This window comes from Peromyscus eremicus, chromosome 2 (genome assembly GCF_949786415.1).
Source record: "Peromyscus eremicus chromosome 2, PerEre_H2_v1, whole genome shotgun sequence".
In the NCBI taxonomy this organism is placed as follows: Eukaryota; Metazoa; Chordata; class Mammalia; order Rodentia; family Cricetidae; genus Peromyscus; species Peromyscus eremicus.
In genome coordinates, this window is record NC_081417.1 from 46,672,702 (window position 1) to 46,685,157 (window position 12,456).

At 39.3% G+C, this 12,456-nt stretch overlaps 1 protein-coding gene across 2 annotated transcripts in view; it reads left to right on the forward strand.

Annotated features, from left to right (window-relative positions):
* Positions 1-12,456, forward strand: part of Mms22l (MMS22 like, DNA repair protein) — a 124,980-nt gene that overhangs the window by 17,300 nt on the left and 95,224 nt on the right. For both annotated transcript variants that reach the window (XM_059254061.1, XM_059254062.1), the window contains exon 10: positions 12,032-12,208. In XM_059254061.1, coding sequence (XP_059110044.1) covers positions 12,032-12,208 — 177 coding nt within the window. The remainder of the gene's footprint in view (positions 1-12,031; positions 12,209-12,456) is intronic.

Below are 12,456 nucleotides of genomic sequence, written 5' to 3' on the forward strand. Positions count from 1 at the left end.
CCCTCCCTCCCAAGCCACACTACATCCCCACATCACTCAAATCAAGGTCTCCCATGGGGAGTCAACAGAGTCCCGCACACAGAGCCTAGGCAAGTCCAAGCCCCTTCCCACTGCACCAAGGCTGCGCAAGGTGTCACACCATAGGCACCGGATTCCCAAAAGTCTGTCCATGCACCAGGGACAGATCCCAATCCCTCTGCCTGGGTGATCTCCAAACAGTTCGAGCCAAACAACCATCTTCCATATCTAGAGGGCCTAGTCCAGTTCTGTGGGGGCTTCACAAACCCTCGTCTAGAGTTAATGGGCCTAGTGTGACCGGTCATCTCTGCACTTCTTCCCCTCATGATATTCACGTTCCCCGCCTGCAGAATCCCTCCTCTCTCTCATCGATTGGATTCCTGGAGCTCAGCCTGGCACCTGGCCGTGGATCTCTGCATCTGCCTCCATCAGTCACTGGACAAAGGCTCTATGATGATAGTTAGGGTATTCGCTAGACCTGTCACCAGAGTAGACCAGTCCAGGCACCCTCTGGACCACTGCCAGCAGTCCAAGGTAGTGTCATCCTTGTGGGTTCCTGAGAGCCTCCCCTGCACTCTGCCTCTTCCTTTTCCCATGATGTCCTCATTAGTCATGGTATCTCCCTCCCTGCCCTCCCACTCTGTCCCTGTTCCTGCTCGACCCTCCCATTTCCCTATGTTCTCATTCCCCACTCCTCGCCCTCTGTCACACACCCCCCCCCACACACACACACCCAGTCCGCTCATGTAGATCTCATCCACTTCGCCTTTGCTGGGTCATCCATGTGTCGCTCCTAGGGTTTTTCCCTGTGTCCCTCCTAGGGTCTTTCCCTGTTAGCTAGCCTCTCTGGAGCTGTGAGTTGCAGTCTGGCCATTCCTTCCCTTACATCTGGCATCCGCTTATGAGTGAGTACATACTATGTTTGTCTTTCTAGGTCTGGGTTACCTCACTCAGGGTGATATTTTCTAGTTCCATCCATTTGACTGCAAATTTCTTGATATCATTGTTTTTTACTGCTGAGTAGTATTCCATTGTGTATATGTGCCACGCTTTCTTTATCCATTCTTCAGTTGAGGGGTATCTAGGTTGTTTCCAGGTTCTTGCTATTACGAATAGTGCTGATATGAACATAGTTGAGCATGTGTCCTTGTGGTAAGATTGAGCATTCCTTGGGTATATGCCCAAGAGTGGTATAGCTGGGTCTTGAGGATGACTTACTCCCAATTTTCTGAAAAATCACCATACTGATTTCCAGAGTGGCTATACAAGTTTGCATTCCCACCAACAGTGGAGGAGTGTTTCCCTTGCTCCACATCATCACCAACATAAGCTGTCTTCAGTGTTTTGGTCTTAGCTGTTATGACAGGTGTAGGAGGTATCTCAGAGTTGTTTTGATTTGCATTTCCCTGATGACTAAGGATGTTGAACAATTCTTTAAATGTCTTTCAGCCATTTGAGATTCTTCTGTTGAGAATTCTCTGTTCAGCTCTGTAGCCCATTTTTTAATTGGATTGTTCAGTATTTTGAAGTCTAGTTTTTTGAGCTCTTTATATATTTTGGATATCAGCCCTCTGTCAGATGTGGGGTGGTGAAGATCTTTTCCCATTCTGTAGGCTGTCGTTTTGTCTTATTGACCGTGTCCTTTGCTCTACAAAAGCTTCTCAGTTTCAGGAGGTCCCATTTATTAATTGTCACTCTCAGTGTCTGTGCTACTGGTGTTATATTTAGGAAGTGGTTTCTTGTGCCAATGAGTTCCAGACTACTTCCTACTTTCTCTTCTATCAAGTTCAGTGTAACTGGATTTATGTTGAGGTCTTTGATCCACTTGGACTTGAGTTTTGTGCATGGTGACAGGTATCGATCTATTTGCAGCCTTCTACATGTTGACATCCGGTTATGCCAGCACTATTTGCTGAAGATGTTTTTTTTTTTTCCCATGGTACAGTTTTGGCCTCTTTGTCAAAAATCATATGTTCATAGGTGTGTGAATTAATTCAGGGTCTTCAATTGGTTTCCATTGGTTTACGTGTTGGTTTTTATGCCAGTACCAAGCTGTTTTTATTACTATAGCTCTATAGTAGAGCTTGAGGTCAGGGATCATGATGCCTCCAGAAGTTGCTTTATTATACAGGATTCTTTTAACTATCCTAGGTTTTTTGTTTTCCATCTAAAGTTAAGTATTGTTCTTTCCAAGTCTGTGAAGAATTGTGTGGGGATTTGATGGGGATTGCATTGAATCTGTAGATTGCTTTTGGTAAGATTGCCATTTTTACTATGTTAATTCTACCTATCCATGATCATGGGAGATCTTTCCGTTTTCTGATACCTTCGATTTCTTTCTTAAGAGACTTAAAGTTTTTTTTATCATATAGGTCTTTCACTTGCTTAGAGTTACCCCAAGGTATTTTATATTATTTGTGGCTATTGTAAAGGGTGATGTTTCTCTGATTTTTTTTCTCAGCCCATTTATCATTTGTATATAGGAGGGCTACTGTTTTTTTTGAGTTAATCTTGTATCCTGCCATCTTACTGAAGGTGTTTATCAGCTGTAGGAGTTCCTGGTAAAATTTTTGGGTCACTAATATATACTATCATATTGTCTGCAAACAGGGAAAGTTTGACTTCTTCCTTTCCAATTTGTATCCCCTTGATCACCTTTTGTTGTCTTATTCCTCTAGCTAGAACTTCAAGAACTGTGTTGAATAAGTATGGGGAGAGCGGACAGCCTTGTCTTGTTCCTGATATTAGTGGAATCACTTTGAGTTTCTCTCCATTTAACTTGATGTTGGCTGTCGGCTTGCTGTAAATTGCCTTTATTGTGTTTAGGTATCTTCCTTGTATTCCTGATCTCTCTAGAACCTTTATCATAAAGGGGTGTTGGATTTTGTCAAAGGCTTTTTCAGCATCCAATGAGATGATCATGTGTTTTGTTTTGTTTTTTCTTTCAGTTTGTTTATATGGTGTATTACATTGACTGATTTTCATATGTTGAACCATCCTTGCATCCCTGGGATGAAGCCTACTTGGTCATGGTGGATAATTTTTTTGATGTGTTCCTGGTTTCAGTTAGCCAGTATTTTATTGAGTATGTTTGCATCAATGTTCACGAGGGAAATTGGTCTGTAATTCTCTTTCTTTGTTGCATCTTTGTGTGGTTTGGGTATCAGGGTGACTGTAGCCTCATAAAAGGAATTTAGTATTAGCTCTTCTTTGAAAATCTGGTAGAATTCTACACTGAAACCATCTGGTCCTGGGCTTTTTTTGGTTGGGAGACTTTTAATGACCGTTTCTATTTCCTTAAGGGTTATTGGTCTATTTAAATAGTTTATCTGGTCTCGATTTAACTTTGGTATGTGGTACCTATCCAGAAAATCATGCATTTCTTTCAGATTTTCCAGTTTTGTGGAGTACAGGTTTTTGAAGTATGATCTGATGATTCTCTGGATTTCCTCATTGTTATGTCTCCCTTTTCATTTCTGATTTTGCTCATTTGGATGCTCTCTCTCTGCTTTTTGGTTAATTTGGATAAGGGCTTGTCTATCTTGTTGATTTTCTCAAAGAACCAACTCTTTGTTTTGTTGATTCTTTGTATTGTTCTCTTTGTTTCTATTTTATTGATTTCAGCCCTCAATTTGATTATTTCCTGGGGTCTGTTTCTCCTGGGTGAGTTTGCTTCTTGTTCTAGAGCTTTCAGTTGTGCTGTTAAGTCACTAGTGTGAGATTTCTCCAACTTCTTTATGTGGGCTTTTAGAGCTATGAATTTTCCTCTTAGCACTGCTTTCATAGTGTCCATTGAATTCTAGGAAACCTTTAATTTCTTTATTTCTTCCTTGACCCATTGGTGATTCAATTGGGCATTATTCATTTTCCACGAGACTATAGGCTTTCTGTAATTTTTTGTTGTTGTTGAAATCTAACTTTAAGCCATGGTGGTCCGATAAGATACAGGAGGTTATTTGAATTTTTTCGTATCTGTTGAGATTTGCTTTGTGACCAAGCAAGTGGTCAATTTTGGAGAAGGTTCCATGGGGTGCTGAAAAGAAGATATGTTCTTTTGTGTTAGGGTGGAATGTTCTGTAGATATCTATTAAGTCCATTTGAGTCATAATGTCTGTTAGTTCCCTCATTTCTCTGTTAAGTTTCTGTCTGGCAGACCTGTCCATTGGTGAGAGTGCGGTGTTGAAGTCTCCCACTACTAGTGTATGAGGTTTGATGTGTGATTTAAGCTTTAGTAATGTTTCTTTTACGAATATAGGTGCCCTTGTATTTGGGGCATAAATATTCAGAATTGAAACTTCATCTTGTCGGATTTTCCCTTTGATAAATATGTAATGTCCTTCCTGATCTCTTTCAGTTGATTTTAGTTTGAAGTCTATTTTATTAGATATTAGGATAGCTACACCCGCTTGCGTCTTAATTCCATTTGATTGGAAAGTCTTTTCCTAGCCTTTTATTCTGAGGTAGTGTCTGTCTTTGAAGTTGAGGTGTGTTTCTTGTATGCAGCAGAAGGATGGATTCTGTTTTTATATCCATTTTGTTAGCCTATGTCTTTTTATAGGTAAATTGAGTCCATTGACATTAAGGGATATTAATGACCAGTGATTATTAATTCCAGTTATTTTTTGGTGGTAGTATTGTATGTTTCCCTTCTTTTGTATTTGTTGGTGTGGGACTATCTATCTCTTGCCTATGTTTTCATGGGTGTATCTAACTTCCTTAGGTTGGATTTTTCCTTCAAGTGCTTTCTGTAGGGCTGGGTTTGTAGAGAGATACTGTTTAAATCTGGTTTTATCATGGAATATTTTGTTTACTCCGTCTATTTTGATTGAGAGTTTTGCTGGGTATAATAGTCTGGGTTGGCATCCATGGTCTCTTAGTGTCTGCATAACATCTGTCCAGGACCTTCTGGCTTTTAGAGTCTCCATTGAGAAGTCAGGTGTTATTCTTATGGGTCTGCCTTTATATGTAACTTAACTTGGCCTTTTCCCTTTGCAGCTCTTAATATTTTTTCTTTATTCTGTATGTTTAGTGGTTTGATTATTATGTGGCGAGGGGTGTTTTTTTTTTTTTTTTGGATCCAGTCTATTTGGTGTTCTGTAACCTTCTTGTATTTTTATTGGCATTTTCTTTAGGTTGGGAAAGTTTTCTTCTATGATTTTATTGAATATATTTTCTGTGCCATTGAGTTGGTATTCTTCTCCTTCTTCTATCCCTATTATTCTTAGGTTTGGTCTTTTCATGGTGTCCCAGATTTCCTGGACATTTTGGGTCATGACTTTATTGGCTTTAGTGTTTTCTTTGATGAATCTATTTCCTCTACCATATCTTCAACACCAGAGATCTGCTCTTCTATCTCTTGCATTCTGTTGGTTATGCTTGCATCTGTAGTTCCTTTTCGTTTACTCAAATTCTCCACTTCCAGCATTACCTCAGTTTGTGCCTTCTTTATTGACTCCATTTCAGTTTTAAAATCTTGAACTGTTTCCCTCACTTGTTTAATTGCTTTTTCTTGGTTTTCAACAGATTTACTGATTGCTTCTCATTTTTTGTTTGACTTTTCCTCTAATTCTTTAAGGGAATTTTTCATTTCCTCTTTAAAGATCTATATCATCTTCTTAAGGTCATTTTTAAGGTCGGTTTCTTCTGTTTCTTCGATGTTCAGGTCTTGCTGATGTAGGTTCTGATGGAGTCATGGTGGGTTTTTTGTTGTCGACTGTATTTTTGCACTGGCATCTACCTATCTCTTTCTCCATTTGGTGCAAGTGGTGTCTGTGTCTGAGGGAGATTCTCTCGGTCTGATCGATACTCTTGGTCCAGTGGGAGCTCTTGGTCTAGTTGGTGCTGATGGACTGTTTGTCTCAGGGAGAAGCTCTTAGTCCAATTGGCCCTTGTGGCCCTGTCTCAGGGAGTAGTTGTAATCTTGGCATGCGGTTGGTTTTGGAGGGGTGGGGCTTGTTGGTTACAAGGTCTGGGGATGGTGGTAGTCTGACCTGTCTGCAGGAGGAGGTTTGCCTGCCGATTGGCCTGAAACTGGGACTGCAATGGGTAGTGGTGTAGGGGCACAGAGTTGTGCTCCTGGGCCCAAAGCCTAGGGGCTGTGGTGTTCAGGTTTGAGGATAAACACTCACCTCTTAGTCCATTCAGGTGCTGGCTATCTCTGTCTCAGGGAACAGTTGCAGTCTCGGAGGGTGGGTGGGATTTGGGGGAGGTGGGGCTTGGGTTACAGGGTCTGATGGGGGATGGTGGTAGTCTGACCTGTCTGCAGGAGGTCTGCCTGCCTGACTGGCCTGAAACTGGGACTGCAGTGGGTGGTGGTGTAGGGGCGCAGGGTTGTGCCCCTGGGTCCCACGTAGGCAAAGACTCACTTCTTAGTCCAATCATGTGCTGGCGGTCTCTGTCTCAGGGAACATTTGCAGTCTCCCCTAAAAGCCTTCTAATTCCTGTCTCCTCACACCTTATATACCTTTCTCTGCCCAGCCATCACTTCCTGAGATTAAAGTTATGTACTTCCCAAGCAAAGGCATGAGATCTCAAGTGCTGGGATTAAAGGTGTGTGCCACCACTGTCTGACTCTGTTTCTCTCCTACACTGAGTCAATCTCATGTAGTCCAAGGTGGCTTTGAACTCAAAAAGATCCAGACAAACCTCTGCCTCCTGAATGCTAGGATTAAAGGTGTGTGCTATCACTCCCTGGCATCTATGTTTAATGTAGTGGCTTGGTTTGTCCTCTAATCTTCAGGTAAATTTTATTAGGGGTGAGATTTTTTAAGCCCATGAGTATTTTGTTGTTTTACTACAGCAGAGACAGTACTTCCAATGGCTTCCTCTACTGCTGAGAAGTAAGCTATCTATCAATTAGTCTCTTTTCTATATGTGTGATGCTAGGGATTAAATACAAGGTTTTGTGAATACAAGCACTCTACTAATGTCACATCCATCCCCTAATTTCACTCAATATTTTTCTGTTACTTGTTTAATCTCTTTGTCTTTGAACTCTGTGACTTCACTGCTTTTGTCTTTAGTTACACTAAGTAGGTTCCTTGGGTTTCTTAAGTCAATCAGTTTTCATTAAAACTTGAAAACTTGTGCTATTTTTTTCTGTTTTACTCCTCTCCTATTCTAACTAGAGGAAGTCTGTCAGATATCATGCTTCCTTATTTTCCATTTGTGTTTCTCTCTTCTATATTACACAACAACCCCTACTCAATGTTTCCCTGATACCATTATGAAACAATCCTAAGTTGCCTTTAGTTACTATATTGCTTCAGCGTCTCTTATACCAGTTTCTCAAATTTTACTATGCATAACCTTGATGTTTTGAAGTAACTGATATAGGACTGGTGTCTTCTTCATGATGACCTCACACATTTGGGGCAAGAAAGCCACAGAAACATTCTTTTTTTTGTTTTGTTTTGTTTTTTGAGATAGGGTTTTTCTGTGTAACAGTACTGACTGTTCTGGAAACATTCTTACTCTTTCACTGCATCATATGAGAGGTACATGGTATCAGTCTATGATTACAGGTTAACTTTGACTATGTGGTTAAGGTGGCATCTTCCAGATGGTCTAGATCTATGACATTACTACTTTCTTTTTTGTAAGTGATAAATACTATGTGGATTTGTATTTGTAATATTTACAAAACTACAAACATATACTATTTTTCTAAGCTCAAAATGCCAAATCAGCTTGTTTCTTAGGTTCATTTGCTTAGAAAATCTTTTGCCAACTGTTTACTCTGAGGTAATGTCTCTTTAATATTGAGGTGTGTTTCTTGTATCAGCACATTCCTTTATTCTGTTAGTTGTGCTTTTTTTTTTTGTTTAGTTGAGGAATTGAGTGTATTGAAATTGAGAGCTATCAATGACCAGTGATTATTAGCTCCTGTTATTTTGTTGTTGTTGTAGGTGCTGGTGGTAGTGTGTATGTTCTTCCTTTTTGGTTTTCCTGATGTGATATTATTTCCTGTGTTTTCATCGGTGTAGTTAAACCCATTCATTGCATTGGGAGTTTTTCTTCTAATACCTTCTGTATGCCTGGATTTGTGGATAGATATTTAAATTTGATTTTATCATGGAATATCTTCTTTTCTCCATCTATGGTGATTGAAAGTTTTGCAGAGTATATTTGTCTGGGCTGGCATCTGTGGTCTCTTAGAGTCTGCATGATATAAGTCCAGGATCTTCTGGATTTTAGAGTCTGTGTTGAGAAGTTGGGTATAATTCTAATGGTCTACCTTTATATATTACTTGGCCCTCTTCCCTTGAAGCTTTTAATATTTGTTCTTTGTTCTGTATGTTGTTTTGATTATCGTGTTTCTTGGGGACTTTAGTTTCCATTCCAATCTATTTGGTGTTCTGTAAGCTTCTTGTACCTTTATAGGCATATTCTTCTTTAGGTTAGGAAAATTTTCTTCTATGATTTTATTAAAAATATTTTCTTGTCCTTTGAACTGAGATTCTTCTCCTTCTATTCCTATTATTTTCTGATTTGGTCTTCTCATAGTGTCCCAGATTTCCTGGATGTTTTATGTCAGGAATTTTGTAGATTTAGCATTTTCTTTGACTGATGTATCTATTTCTTCTATTGTATCTTCAACACCCGAGATATAATCTTCCATCTCTTGTATTCTATTGGTGATGCTTTTTTGCATCTGTAGTTCCTGTTTGCTTAACCTAGATTTTCTATCTTCAGTATTCCCTCAGTTTGAGTTTTCTTTGTTGCTTCTATTCCATTTTCAGGTTTTGAACAGTTTTATTTATTTCCTTCAGTTGTTTGTTTTCCTTTTCTTGGCTTTTTAAAAAGGTATTTATTAATTTCTTCCAGTTTTTTGCTTATTTTTTCTTCTCTTTCTTTAACAGATTTATTCCCTTTTTTAGGACCCCCACATCATCCTTAGAAAGTTGTTTTTAAGACTGTTTTCTTGTGCTTCAGCTGTGTTGTCCTGGCAGTTGTTGATTGTGTTTTTATACTAGTGTTTAGGCATTTGGGGTTTGGGTAGTATTGGGTCTAGGTGCTGATTTCTGAGTTTGTCTTTGATAAATAGGTGTTTTTGATTGTGTTTTTTAACCTTGGTTTCTGTTACCTTTGGTCTTCTGGCCAGAGTGGCATGGGATTCTCTTGGCCTCAGGTGGAGTAGGTGTTTCCTCAAGATTTATGGGCTAAGATATGGTGATGGGGAGGAGTGCTTTGGGGGATAGGTTAGGCAGGCACGGAGGGAGTGTTGGTGGACTGCAGGCAGGGTGTCTTACCTTGGGGTTCTGAGTGCCATCATGACCTCTGGTAAAGCCTGAAGTGTGAGCTGGTATATGGTGATGAGGACAGGGGAGTTGCTAGTAGGCTGAGCGGGCTCCAAGTGAGTCTTGTTGGTCTGCAGGCATGGGTCAGTGTTCTTACCTGGCGTCCTGGGTGCTGGTGTGGCCTCTGGTAAAGTAGGGAGGCTTTTACCCTGAGTTGTGGGCCCAGATAAGGTGATGAAGAACGGGGAACGGGGAACAGTTGGGGGTGACTGGACGGGTTCTGAGGGAGTGTTGGAGGTCTGTGGAAGGGGCTTACTTGGTGGTTCTCTAAAGTGTTATTACTCATTCCCTATGAGGATTACCAGATGATATATATAAAAGATAGACTGTAGACAAATTGCTAAATGGTCTTATTAAATAAAATACACAGAGCCAGATAAGAGGGGTGAAAACCTGAGAGATCAGGGAAATAGGAAAAGCCATAGCTAACCTCACCTCACCAACTCCGCAGCTTCCAAAAGCAAGCTACTTCCTGTCTACCCACATCTATATACCTTGTCTGATTTGCTCTCTCTGTCCAGCTACATCACTTCTTCTTCCTGCCCAGCTCTGTCACTTCCTGTCTGTCTGTACAGATCTCCATGGTTAACTAGTGTTGGAATTTTAAGGCGTGTGCCACCATGCCTGGCTCTGTTCTCAGTGTGGCCTTGAACTCACATAGATTCAGACAGATCCCTGCCTCTCAAGTGATAGGATTAAAGGCATGTGCTACCATTGCCTGACTTCTATAGAGTGGCTGGCTTTTCCCTCTGATCTCCAGGCAAGTATATTGGGGGATACAATACATCACCACATTTCCCCTTTTTTTTGTCTAAAATAAAAAGTTATAACTAATATAAGAAAAACTATATACAATAAGTACAATAACTGTATACCATATATACGAGCAATAAATACATCAACAATGTCTAGTCCAATTACATTTGACAAATTCAGAGAAAATACTCCTTTATGTATCCTATTTTGGTGAGTCCAAAATGTACCTAATTCACTTCCTATCCTATCTGGTATAACCAACAAAAAACTATCTTACAATGTCTTTCAAACTTATACACTTAACACCTCTTAGTGACTTTCTTTTCTGAATTTCTTAACAAGGAAAACCGTAACTATAACTGTATAATCTTCAACTCCCTCAGAGACCCGAGAGGGAAATAATATTACCTAGTAAAACAGGAAGTGCAAAAAATGTGAGTTATGACAGAAACAGCCAGCTTCCTGGACAGTCACCTGAGGTTTCTCTCCAATGTTGGGGCATCATCTTCAGCTTACATGCTTAGAATATCTGACAGACTCATTTGTGAAGTAGTATGTACACAAGGCCTACAGCTCGACCTCACATTCAGTGTGAATATTCCATGTACCAGATAAACTTGAATTCCACCAGTGTCCTGTTATCATTCAGGATTTTAAATTCTGGAAGTTGCTGGTGTTTTTGGAATTCAGCTGCCCATTCTTCTCGGCTTGTAGGTGGCTGCATCTCCTTTATTAAATACCAGTCTACCATTGAGAGGCCAGACAATGTCAGCCTAGTTACTCCTCAAAAAATAACTGCTCAAGCTACTGTTTCATTGCACATCAGAAGCCATTGGTCCACTGCCTGTTCAGCTGTCAGCTGCCTTCGAAGGAAGGGGCACTGTACCTTTTCCAGATTGCAAAGCCACTTCAACAGTGGTGCCATATTGCACTGGCATCAGAGGATGCCTGTTGCCAAAGCTGCAACCACACTTGTCTTGGCAAGGAATGGTAGTCCGTTGTGTGTGTGTGTGTGTGTGTGTGTGTGTGTGTATGTGTGTGTCTGTGTCCTTGTGTCCGTCCTACTCGTCCATTTTGGACAGCATACTCTTAGAAGTTGATTTGAGGGCACTTTCTTGCCCAGTGGCTAACTTGCCACAGTGAAAGTTAACTCCATGTGGCGGTTCTTTAATGCCCACATCTTCTGTGAAGTAGATTGGTGCTGCCAGGAGCAGACATGTCTCATTGTCATAAAAAAAAAAAACAAAAAAACAAAAAAACAAAACTATGTTATTGAAACATTGTGAGTGCTATATTCTATAGATTTCTGAAGGGTTTGAAAATGACCTGTCTATCTAATATATATCTCTGCTTGACCTTGAAAACATACCTAATATGACCACAAGTTTGATTGTAATGTCTAACTACTAACTTTCATTTCTTTATATCCTAATAGTTGGTAATAATAACATTCAAGAATTAGCAACTGTATAGGTACAGTATCTTGAACAAGATTAGAAATAGATGTGCAATATATCAATCTCAAATTGGTATCAATATACATAATTTGTATATGATATACAAAAATCTAATCCAATCTAAAATATTTAAAACTAGTAGTTGCTTTCTAAAAGTAGATTCAATAATCTACCTTTTATCTTATCGTATCTATATAAATCAATCTCAAATTTGTAGCAATATACATAATTTGTATACAATATACAAAAATCCAATCCAATGTAAAATATTTAAAACTAATAGTTGCCTTTTAAAAGTAGATTCAGTAATCTACCTCTTATTTATAATAGACTTTCTGAACATTCTGTATGGTGTTGACCTTTAAAATATAAAACACATCAAGGTTCATAATTGATGCTCTGTTTTGTGTGTATACTTCATTATGAACAGGAAAAACTTTGTCAAAAGTCATTAAAATAGTGTCTTAATTTAACTGAATTATGTTCTTTTTGTTTCTGTAGTCATTTTGGAATTGGTTGAATAAACTTCTTAAAACACTTTTTGAAAAATCAAGTGACCAAAGAAGACCTTCTGTTTCTCTAACCCAGGCCAAGGATCCATTAGGCTTTAGTTGGTGGATTAGTGTTCATATAGCATCATTGTACCAGTTTGATCGCCATGGTGTATCCGATGAAATGGTAAGATTTATATTTGCGTTTGTTTTTAGTTTTTATATACTATCAGGTTAATATCTTTCTTTAAAGACAAATGTAAAGTAAATGAGTAGTAAATAAAAACTCAGGTCAGGGGAAAAGAATTTTCTTTTCTTTTTTTGTATAATGTTTCTGTAAACATCTACTAATCTTGAAGAACCATAAAGCTCACGTTTTTATTGTTTGATAAAAGGAAAGCAATTTGTAGAAGACTTGCTCTCCAGTCTTGGCTC